At 42.3% G+C, this 11,541-nt stretch overlaps 1 protein-coding gene across 2 annotated transcripts in view; it reads left to right on the top strand.

Annotated features, from left to right (window-relative positions):
- The first annotated feature begins 3,846 nt into the window (after positions 1-3,846).
- Positions 3,847-11,541, top strand: part of ANLN (anillin, actin binding protein) — a 31,317-nt gene continuing 23,622 nt past the window's right edge. For both annotated transcript variants that reach the window (XM_081931016.1, XM_081931015.1), the window contains exons 1-4: positions 3,847-3,996; positions 9,503-9,656; positions 10,209-10,475; positions 11,191-11,531. In XM_081931016.1, the coding sequence (XP_081787142.1) occupies positions 3,979-3,996; positions 9,503-9,656; positions 10,209-10,475; positions 11,191-11,531 (780 nt within the window). In that variant the 5' untranslated portion in view covers positions 3,847-3,978. The remainder of the gene's footprint in view (positions 3,997-9,502; positions 9,657-10,208; positions 10,476-11,190; positions 11,532-11,541) is intronic.

Here is an 11,541-nt window from a genome sequence, read left to right as displayed (position 1 = left end):
ACATTTTGAGAACCTCTTGGGGTTATAAAATAGCACACAGGCATTGTAAATAAATAATAAATAGGTTTATCCCTCTCCAAAAAGTACTGCGTTCAAGAAAACTTTAAAAAAAATAAATCTCTTTCCCACTTTCTATATGCATGTTTGAGTGTGCGTATGAAACTGACAGCTTGAAATCCAGCCCTGCTGATTTTTTCCACTACTCTGACTTGAATGGGATGTGAGGCAATGTCCGTCATGAAGCAGACAATCAAGTGCACACTGCTCTCCCCCGGCTCTTGTTCTGTTATTTTATTAGCAGGGAGATGTCCCAGTAGTGGGAAGAGGGGGGACCTTGCTCCTGCCGCTTCACAGAAACAATTGTCCGCATTGTTTGCACATAGATGCTCTTCTCATGTTTCTTCCTTGTGGAACATGTTAATATGCACAACATGGAACATGACCTCTTCCAAAATGTATGCACTCCTGATCAAGTGATTGCCTTGATGCTTCCCACCTCCACCATCCCCAAGATTATATAAAGAATGCTTTCTGGCAGCTTCATATCCCTGAATGACTCCACTGCATTGGAGAGCCAAGGTCAAGTGGAGCCATTCAGACACTGAACTGATTGTGAGAGTAGACCGTTATAGAACTGAAAGGCACATTCCCATGATTAATCTGTGTGACCTACGCTGGCAAAGCTCTATGAATGCATATTTAAATATATAAATCATCATAATTTGATTAAAGGGGAGGAAAACAGATGTGCAATGCTGTCTTAGAAATGGCACTATATTTTTCTGGTTGAAGCATGAATGCATGCCGAGTAAAGTCAGCAAAATATATTTTGTTGAATGACAAAGAATGGAAATCAAAACTGTATACCTCAGCAAGTAGTTTTTTGTTTCCCGCTGCACTAGCCTTTTATCTAATGAATGGTAAATCAATAGAGAATCAATACAACTGTACCTTGGTTTTCAAACAGCCTAGTTCTCGAATGTTTTGGCTCCCGAACGATTGAAACCCAGAAACTGTTTCAGTTTTCTACTGTTCTTTTGGAATCCGAACGTCCGACAGGGCTTTCGCGGCTTCTTGCAACCCGCACTTTGGTTTCGGACGCTTTTGGTATTCGAACGGACTTCCGGAACGGATTCTGTTTGACTTCCAATGTACGACTGTACAGAGATCTTTGTAAAATGGCTATGGATCTCACGTACAATACTGTAGAGAAAAGAAAAGAAATATGTATTCTTGCCTCATTGCATGTTGAAAAGATAACGTGCGCTGGTGCAGAGCACATTTCTTTTGCCCTCAGCAGAACAGAGTCTAGCAGAAGTTAAGCCTCATTCAGACCTCTTTAAAAGGACGGCAGTGACCCCACCCACGGGTTAGGGCACGGAGGGCTCATTTTATAGGCTATCGTGAAATGCAGGGTTTCCACCACCAAACATTGCAGGGGGCAATTTGCTGGTGTTTGACGCCGCTTTCGAGTTAATCAGACGACATCGGGTTTTGGGCAAAACATTATTACCAAGGGAAATAGCTGAGTAACATTGAACATAATGCCTGGTTCCGCAGTTAGCTATTCCTAGCAGAATACTTTTCTTGTGCTTGTTTTATAGATATTTTTGTACCTGAAGAAAAAACAGAAAATGACGGACATCGTTCATTTTTTAAAACTAATGCAAGAGATGGGAGACAGGAATCTTTACCACTTACCTTAGGAATCTGTTATGATAAGCAACTGTTTAATGTATTTTCATAAGGTTGATTGACCCTGGCATTTTTCTCTCCTTTCTTTTTTCTTTTTCTTTCTTTGTCTTATATTCAGATTTCTCTGATAGCTTCAAGCACAGAAATCGGAGTTATTGGGGGTTGCCCTGTCACAGTGGCGTAGCGTGGGGGGTGCAGGGGGGGGCGGCCGCACCGGGCGCAACATCTGTGGGTTAGGGGGCGCAAATCCATGGGTTAGGGGGTGCAAATTACTTGCCTTGCCCTGGGTGCTGACAACCCATGCTACGCCACTGGGTTAGGGGGCGCAAATCCACGGGTTAGGGAGCGCAAATCACTTGCCTTGCCCCGGGTGCTGACAACCCACGCTAAGCCACTGCCCTGTCAGAGAAACCATGGAGGTTTCTGCAGTTACTATCTGTCTTGAAGGCCATAATTTGGACTGTGGTTTCCTCCAGCATCACCCGCCCCATTTGCACCCAAAGGATCCTTGGAACTGCAGTTTGTTAAGGGTGCTGAGAGTCGTTAGGTGGCGACTATTTCCCCTCACAGCGCTAGAGTTCCCAACAGGTAAAAATAGCCCTCTTTTAAACAGGCCTTTCACTGACTGACATGCAATGCCCTTTTAAAATGTGTCAGGGGGGAATTATGGGTTTGTTCTTGTTTTTTATTTTGATGACGTATCTTGTGTTTTTATATTGTGATTTTATGTTGTGGGTTTTTTTTTAAAAAAAACAATTATTAAAGATTTATTAGTTTACAAAAACACGTGCCCTGTCTCTTTTCAAGCTGTGTTTTCTACAGATCAGTTTCGTTTGTTGTGAGACATCAGTGTGGCATATGATTTTATGTTGTGAACCGTCCTGAGGCCTGTAGGCGCAGGGCGGCAGACAAATTTATTTTATTTTTTTATAAATATTTATTAAGGTTTTTAAAGAAAAAAGTACATTAATAATAAACAATATTATTTTGCTTTAACAAAGTTTCCTGTCATCTTTGAACTTCCTCACGCCTCCCGCTCCCATTTACGTCATTAATAAATTTTTGTCAAGCAAATTATCATCTTATTTCCAACTTGTATACCAATAAAATACATTAAAATAATTGTCCTTCAACTTTGTTTCTCTTAATCTCTCTTGTCATCATTTCCTGATCTATTTTAGTGATGGCCAATTGTTTATAACCAAGCATCTTTCTTAACATTCCATTAAATCACAATATTTTTGTAAATAAGTCTTAAATTTCTTCCAGTCCTCTTCCATCCTTTCTTCTCCCAGGTCTCGGATTCTGCCGGTCATCTCCGCCAGTTGCATATAGTCCATCAGTTGCATCTGCCATTCTTCCAGTGTGGGTAGATCTTGAGTTTTCCAGTTCTTGGCAAGTAATATCCTTGCTGCTGTTGTCGCATACATGAAAAATGTTCTGTCTTTCTTTAACACCTTCTGGTCGACAATGCCCAGGAGGAGGGCCTCTGGTTTCTTAGTGAAGGTATACTTAAATACCTTTTTCAGCTCATTATATATCATTTCCCAGAAGGCCTTCACCTTAGGGCAGGTCCACCAGAGGTGGTAAAATGTTCCTTCATTTTCCTTACATTTCCAGCATTTGTTATCTGACGAATGGTATATTTTGGCAAGTTTAACTGGGGTCATGTACCATCTGTATATCATTTTCAAGGGCGGCAGACAAATTTAAATAATGTGGGATTTAGTCCCAGGTAAGCAGGTTTAGGCTTGGACTGTGCCTCTGGCTCTTGGAAGGAAACGCGCTTCGTTAGAAAAACAACCTTAAAAATGTCAGTTTCTAAACGTAGACTAGGGAGGGACACTATGTCTTTTGAACTACGGCTCCCATCACGCCTGACCATTGGCCACGCTCACTGGGGCTGATGGGAGTTGGAGTCCAACAGCGCCAGGCCTGCAAAGCAGTCGTAAAAACAGCTTCGCCTGAATGGCTAACGCTCCCGTCCGTCATCCTCTTCACCCACCCGCTCCCTTCAGGCGGCGCGAGCTGTTTGATTCGGAAGAGCGGGGAGGCGGAAATGCGCATGCGTTCTCGGGGGAAGTGCCCGCCCCCGTCCCTTTGAGAGCGTATTTCGGGCAGGGAGGAGCTTGGGCGGAGCCGGGCGCATGCGCGGCGCCCCCCCTCCCCCCGGCTGTGGCAGGCGCTGAAATTCAAAATTGGACGGCGGTTGGCCGCCGCGGAGGCTCAAAAGGGAGAGGCTGTTTCGGGAGCCAGACGCGGCGAGGGAGTTCGGTGGCGGAGATGGACCCCTTCACTGAGGTGAGCGGCGCCCGCTGAGGGAGCCCGGGGGGCGGGAGGGGAGCGGGGCGCCTCGTCCCCCCCTCTCTCTGGGAGCCGAGGGGTCTTTTAACTCCCTTGGAGAAGAGGGCAGGAGGCGGGCAAGGCATTCCTCTCCCTCCCGCTTGGCTTTAATTGGGCCCAGGTGAGGGTTTTTTTTGGGGGGGGGTTGCCTTTAAGTCGCTTCGGGTTGCCCTGCGATCCTCAGATGGAGGGCGGAATAGAAAGTCCATCATCATCATCATCAGGTGATTAACAGATTTAATAAACCCAATTAAATGTTGGAAAGCGGATTTGATCCTGAAAGGTGGTATAGAAATTATAATGACATATACAGCGAGTAACAAAAGTAGTAAATAATAATCAATGTAAGTGAGCTTCGTCCTGGCGGCCCTTCCTCGGGCTGCGATGCGTCCCTACTCGAGAGTAATAGCATTGGAGTCGTGGCAGCACCTCTGAGTAAACCTAGCCAGCTAGGTGGGTTTCTCTCTCCGCCCCTTAGTTAGACCTCCCTTCCCGCCCCCGGAATGCTTTATTTGTTTTAATGCCAAATCTGGGTGCCTTTTGCCGTTCTCGGGGCGCGGGGGGCTTTTAGGACACGATATATGTCAAAAGTAATGCTTTTGAAAGGAATCGCAGTTGTAAGGCTGAAAGTCGACCCCGCAGAAAGTGGCGCATAGTCAGGGATCGCCCTTGCGGCTTGGAGGGATTGAGGATCTGGTTACTCCTGGGGACCTGGAGCTCTTGGTTTGTTTTAATTCTTTGCTCCGGGTCCTAATACAATAGCCAGCAAAGGAAAAGGGCAAACCAACATAATTCAAATAGCTAACTCCAAGCACGTTGATTTTCCACTTTCATTCTTTCCAAACTGCCTCTTTTCTCTTGCCGTGACTCAGAGGAGGGAAATGAGACTAATGGGTGTGGCTTTTCCAAATAGCTGTTCTTTTACGAAGCAAACGATGTCACTCTCACTTTTTCCTGAATTAGTCCAAGAGTTCACTTAAATGCTTCTAAAAGTAACTTAAACATTTGGAAAGTCGATGAGATTCTGGAACTATATACTAAAGCACAGCACTGCCTATTTTTTAATGCTTATTTTTTAAAAACAGTAATCTACTAGGTGTCATGTAAAAATACATTTCTGTATTTTTATGCTGATATATAAAAAAAACACCTGTTGACCTTTAAACGTGTCACATTCAAATGTGGAATGAAATATTAGTGTCTGCATGCAGAGCATGAAAATTACTATTTACCACTTAAAATGCCCAAAGTACATGAAGTGCTGAACAAATACTTAAAGATAAGACTGTCTCTGTCCACAGGCTCTTAAACAGAAAGGAAGGTACTGATGCATTATGTTGTCTTTAATTTGAAACGGATCTTTACAGTGCAATACTGTGTTTACTCTAAAATAAGTCCCATGGAGCTTTGTGGGATTTACTTCAAGGAAGTTGTGCATAGGATTGACAGATCTCTAAAATGTCAAAGCCTCTGAAATAAAATCTGTATTGTAAGAAAACCACTTAAGAAATTTGAAACTTGCACAAATTCCTTGTGTTCTTTACTACTTCAAAGCTGCAGTCTCTCTGAAAGTAAGGCCAACAGAACTCAGCACAACTTAACTCTGAGTAAATATGTGGAGCACTATCAAGGTGCCCTCGGCAGCTCCGTGCTAACTGAATTTAAATTATATTTAAGCGGTCTTTCAGCTTACACAATGAGGGGTGTGTCAGAATCGACGGTTATCTTCTTGCTTCTGATGCTGCATTCAAACATTCAGTTTTTCTCCTTAATTGGAAGTGAATGACTTGATGAGACTAGTTCTGAAGAGATCCCGTTTTCAAGTTCTGTTTATTAAACAACTTCAGTGTGCTATGTGCTGGAAATCTTCCAGCTAATCCACACCCTTCTTAGAGATGCAGTTGTACTTCTTTTTGAGTTAAGAGCAATCAAACCTGATTTGAATTGTTGATTTAAAATAGTTTGCAGTATTGGATGCTGTGCTAATCTTTAAAGCATCTGGAACTTGAAAAGGATATTTCACTAGTTTTACAACTTCATCTTTTTTTTTTTAATAACCATGCCAGTCTTCCGCCAAAAGTCCTCCTTCCAGTACAATGGAAAAGGCAGATTGCTTTGACAGGCAAGCTTTTATTAAAACTTATTGCCTCAAGGAAACCTTATGCTTTTCCCTGTGGAGTTCTCTGATGTGAAGGAAAACAACTCCCAACACATGGAAAAAGTATCTTGATTTCTGCATGCACCATGTCTTTCTTTACACTTTTGTATTAATGTAGAAAAGTAAAGCAGAATACTTTACACATTTGTAAGGTCTACTTTCTTGTACACATTTTGGAATAATAACTAAATAGTGTTTTTAATTAGCAGGAAACTATTAAAGTCAGATTCAAGAACTGGCTTATGGAGATGGGACTACTGCATTAGAAGAAAAGTGCATTTTTAATTTATAATAGTTGGGTTTCATATTCTTCTTGCTTCCTTTGTCTTGGGCATCATCATAATCTACACTGAAGTCCAGTATTGCTTCTATCTACTTGGACCTGAATTCTCATAGCTTGGTTTGCATATTGTATTTAACTCTTAATATTGCAGTGTCAGCAGTTTTCAAATGAAAGCTTTTGACCTTGAATTTTTTCAAGCTCTGCTTCGGATGCCCAGTAACTTATAACATATGTTCCTCCTTGAAATATGGCAATGCAGTGGTATCTCGGGTTACATACGCTTCAGGTTAAGTGGTGCTTCAGGTTAAGAACGGACCTCCAGAACGAATTAAGTACTTAACCCGAGGTACCACTGTAATGGCCTTTTTTTATATGGTTTTGGTAAGGATTGTAAACAGTCCGCACACTGTGACTTTAATTCGTGCTAGAATATATAGTACAGTTGATGCATTCCACTTGTTTATAGGTCTCAATTAGAGTTTGTTAATAATGCACATTTCTGGATAGTTCTCATGATGGCTATTCTTCACATCTGGAGGCAGTAATGCTTCAGAATACGAGCTGCAGGAAACTACAGGAGGGGAGAGTGTTCTTTTATTTGAATCCTGCTTGCAAGTTTCACACAGGCATCTCGCACTGTGAGAAAAGGATGCTGGACAAGATGGGCCGTTGGCCTGATCCAGCAGGCTCCTATGTTCTTGTATATCTCTACAGTTCTCCAGATTAGCTGAGAATCGGTATGGGTACGTTCAAAGATATATCCTTTATGCCATTTCTCTTCTGCCCTGTGTCCCAGTTCAGCAGCAGGATGAGTGTGTTTAGGGGTGGAGGTGCTGGCGATAGAAAAGAGTTGGAGAAAGTTGTGCCCTTGCACGTATCACCATGGACAAACTTTGAATGAAAGGGAGCATTTCTGCATCATATTCTGTCTTCAGTTCTATGCAGTTGCGAAGCTGCATGCTCTGGCACCGGGGGCATGGCGCCCGGTGCGGTGGGGGGCATGGCACGTGTCTGGAGGGTAGCTGCAATGGTACCCCCCTCCCCGATGGTGCCAGGGGCGTGGCGCTCCCCCCAGCCTCCTGTTCCTCCGCCAGTGGTTCTACGCTCAATATGTTGGCCTACTTCTACATGAAGTGTTGTTGTGACTACATGGCTAGTCACTTAGACCAAATAATGCCACTGCTTCTAGGGTTCTAGCATGCTGATTTTGGATATTCAGATCCCAGCAGTTTGGGCTCCACAAGCCACAGAGACCTCCTGTGTTTTGTTATGATCATTAGTCAGCCAGGGGCACATATTAATGCACCCAGTATAACCCAAATAGGAAAATGGGGGCTCTTTCAATAACTGCACCTAGCTTCTGGGACTTCTGAGGAAATAAAGAAATGAGCATTTTTGAGTGCTACTTTTATTTATGTAGGTTTCAAGTGATTCTGATTGATAATTGAATTGTACTGACAACTTTCCTGAGGATAGGGTTGCTGAAGGTCTAGAAAGCTGCAATTTTGTTCTAAAGATTTATACCATGTATTTCAATCAAATCATCTTCAAAACGGCTTACAAGCAACAGCTTACATTAATACAAACCCTCCCCCTCCCCCAAAATGCATACTGTAGCAGCCCTTATCTGATGGATAAGTCCAGATCATGCTTCCCTCCAGCTCTGCAGTCCCAGGGGAACCGGCAGTTGGAACCGAGTGTCTTTTCCTGCAGGAAAGCAGATGCTTCTTAATTGGTGGGTGGGCCAGGTTGGTTTTCTCCTTGCTGTGCTGTTCTTCCTGGGACACTAGTCCCCTAGTTGGTGGCAGAGGCCAGAGGGTCCCTTTGCTTCAGCTCTGAAGTTCCGGGCCAGTTTTATAGAGCTGAAAATTCCTAATAAACGACATTTGATGTGTAATGACTAAAATACTTGGAAGTAATAGGCTGATGGAACCAAATGGAATGTGACTGGCAGGCTTCCCAGCTTTAAATTGCTATTGTTTAGCTATTGAATTGCTACATATTTGCTATTTAATCTCACATCTGGATAGTCTTGAACATGCAAGTAGACCAGCATTAAATAGTTAGAGCCACTATTTTTACATTCCTAGTAATTTGAGAAAAAACCCTTGCCTACAAGCAAGGGTTTTTTGTCTTGCTTTCCTGAACTGGAAAATTCCTTCATTTTGCAAATACTTCCCCCTGCTGTTTGTACTTGTTCTGTATTTAAATCTTTCTGATCCAATCTTCTACCAAATTTTGGATAACGTGCAGGACACGCTCATTAAAAGCAATAATACAGTAATACCTCGGGATAAATATGCTTCAGGATAAGTATTTTCGGGTTGCGCTCCGCGGTGACCCGGAAGTAACGGAGCACGTTATTTCCGGGTTTCGCCACTCGTGCATGTCCAGACGGTCAAAATGACGTTACACGCATGCGTGGAAGCAGCAACTTGCGCAGTCACATCTTACGTTCTATTCAGGATGTGAACGGGGCTCTGGAACAGATCCCGTTCGCATCCCAAGGTACCACTGTATTCTAAAATGATATACAACATAAAATAATAAGCTGGGTTTAAGAGCATGTGATTTGCCTTCGTCCATTCATCCACACAGATTTTTTTGTGAATAAGAGCCACCTGCAACGGTGTCACTCAAAAAACTAGGTGTCACAGCTCCAGCTAGTTGCACTCCTTAAGACTTGCAATTCAAGTAAAGACAAACATTTTTATATCTCTTGTGTAGTTTGAGCATTTGTGGCAAGCACTAGACATTACTTTATTTCAGGTTCTCCAAAACGTTCTGTAGTCTCTGTCCTGCTAGTGAACACAACTAAGACATTGCAGTTGATTTATGCACTGAGACTGCCTATCTCCTCCTTGGACAAAAAAAACCATAGCTTTTGTTTGTAGGAAGCTGCAGAAATTAAAATGCTACTTGTTGACATCCCACTTTCATCAAGGAACTGATTGTATTAACAACCTGAAAGCAGTGCAGTCCCATTATCAACTTACCCATAATAATCTTTGTGTAATATTTAGAAACTTCTAGAGCGAACCCGTGCAAGGAGGGAAAATTTGCAGAAGAAGATGGCTGGGCGGCCCACAGCAGGAGTGCGGCCTACAACACAAACAAAAAGGAGCAGAGAACCTTTGTCAGAAGCTGGTAACCAACCGCTTCAGCCTAGCGAAGAAGGTATTTTTCACTTGCATGAGATCGTGTTTGATTATACTCAGTGTACAGGGTTTTGTGTGGGCAAACTTGTAAAGTTACTTGCTCAGTTGTCTTGCTTCTCACTTAGTAGCTAAATGACATTGATATCTAGTAATGATAAACATTATGAAGTAACATCAAAGTGCATTTTAGTTAATTAATGGGGCTGCATTCTGGAACTAAAGTAACAAATACCATGTAGATTAATGCTGAACTATATCAGGCATTTTATAAACAAAACTGTCACATGTTTATTTCATTTGTATCATAGTATTTATATCTTACTTAATACAGTATTCAGAATTTCTAAGCAGTGCTCAGACAATTTGACTCATTAAATCATTTTTAAAGCAAGGTAAAGGAGGAGGACACAGTAATAACTGGAAATTGTCTAAGGAGGGGAATCAAAGGAGGGTGAACTTTTGTTCTTGTCTGATAGTTTAAAATTTCTTCTTAACTGACTGTTGTATTTACTGCCATTGTAGCTTTAGCCTAAAAGCCAACCCAACTGATCCGCTTTCTCCCCCACAACAGCTCCAGCAAAGGCGAGTACAAAGCCATCACCATCTAAAAGACGTTGTTCGGACAATGTGGATGTTCCACTTTCTAATTCAGAGAATAGGTATCCAATTAACTCTTCTTCAATGGACCATGCTGCTTCTGAGATGGCTCCTACCTCTCAGATTATTGCCCCGTCCATTGAGATTGAAGAGCAGGATGCGAAATCTGAGCAAACTCCTGTTGCTTCAGTTAAAACACGCATGCAAAAGCTGGCTGAACAACGACGCTGCTGGGACAACGGTATGTCTCTATTGTGCATGATATGCATAGCTTAAAAAAAATCTCTGCAAAGACATAAGCAAGGGAAAGTTCAGTATCTCTTCATGCCATTGTGGTGTTTAAAAAGAGATACCTAATTGCAGGCATCCATACATCTAAATTTCATACGTGTAAAATGTTTTCCTTGGGTGGGGGAAGAAGTTGTTTTCTGGTTCAAGCTAGTTTGGCTTGCCTGCCCATAAGTAGCTATACTAGTCACATACCATGAATCAGTGATTTGAAAGGAAAAGGAGCTGTCATTCCCAACTCATAAAAAAATTTTCTGATCGCCTCAAGGCGATTCTTACTTGATGCAGACAACTGTGAAAGTTTATCCCATACTTTTAGCACCGGTTAATCCTTGGTCGTTACACAAACTTGCACTATGTCTATTGTATTCAGTTTCATGGGATCCTCTGGTACATAAGGTCAAATATGAAGTGTGAGTTCTCTCATGGTTCAACATTTTTGTCTCCCTTGTTGGGAGGGCAAGAAAAACAAAGTAGCCTTTCTCCCCTGTGGGTTCTTGTAATATTCCACAAGTGATGGCTATAGATAAGTTTAGAAGTAGTTGGGCAAGCTGGCTTGCTTCAGAACATTTTTTATCTCATTTGGTGTTTTTTTTAGTAAGAATTGCTTTAATAGTCGTGTGTCATATAGTTCCATAACTCTACTTCTCTGTATTCTTAATTTTCAGATGTGTCTGAAAGTTCTTGTATTTCTCCTATTGAATCAAACAAATGCGTCATTTCCCCACCCAAACAACTTCCCCTTACCACTGATACCCCAATAGGTCGAAGAGGCCGTTTAGCTAACCTTGCTGCTACAATTGGCTCCTGGGAAAATGACCTAAGTCATCCATCTGCAAGGCAAAACAATACACAAGAACAGCCTGGTACGACTTGTTTATCCAAATTGTCCACTACTAGTGGAGCATCTGCTAGAATCAATAGCGACAGTGTGAAGCAGGGTGCTGCATCCTGTTTGCAAAGGGCTGTTGAGCCATCTGTGAATAAGTCGGCAAACTCTGAGATATTGGTAAGTGATC

The sequence above is a fragment of the Podarcis melisellensis genome, assembly GCF_964234715.1.
Source record: "Podarcis melisellensis genome assembly, chromosome: 12".
NCBI lineage: Eukaryota > Metazoa > Chordata > Lepidosauria > Squamata > Lacertidae > Podarcis > Podarcis melisellensis.
This window is presented reverse-complemented; position numbering and strand designations above follow the sequence as displayed.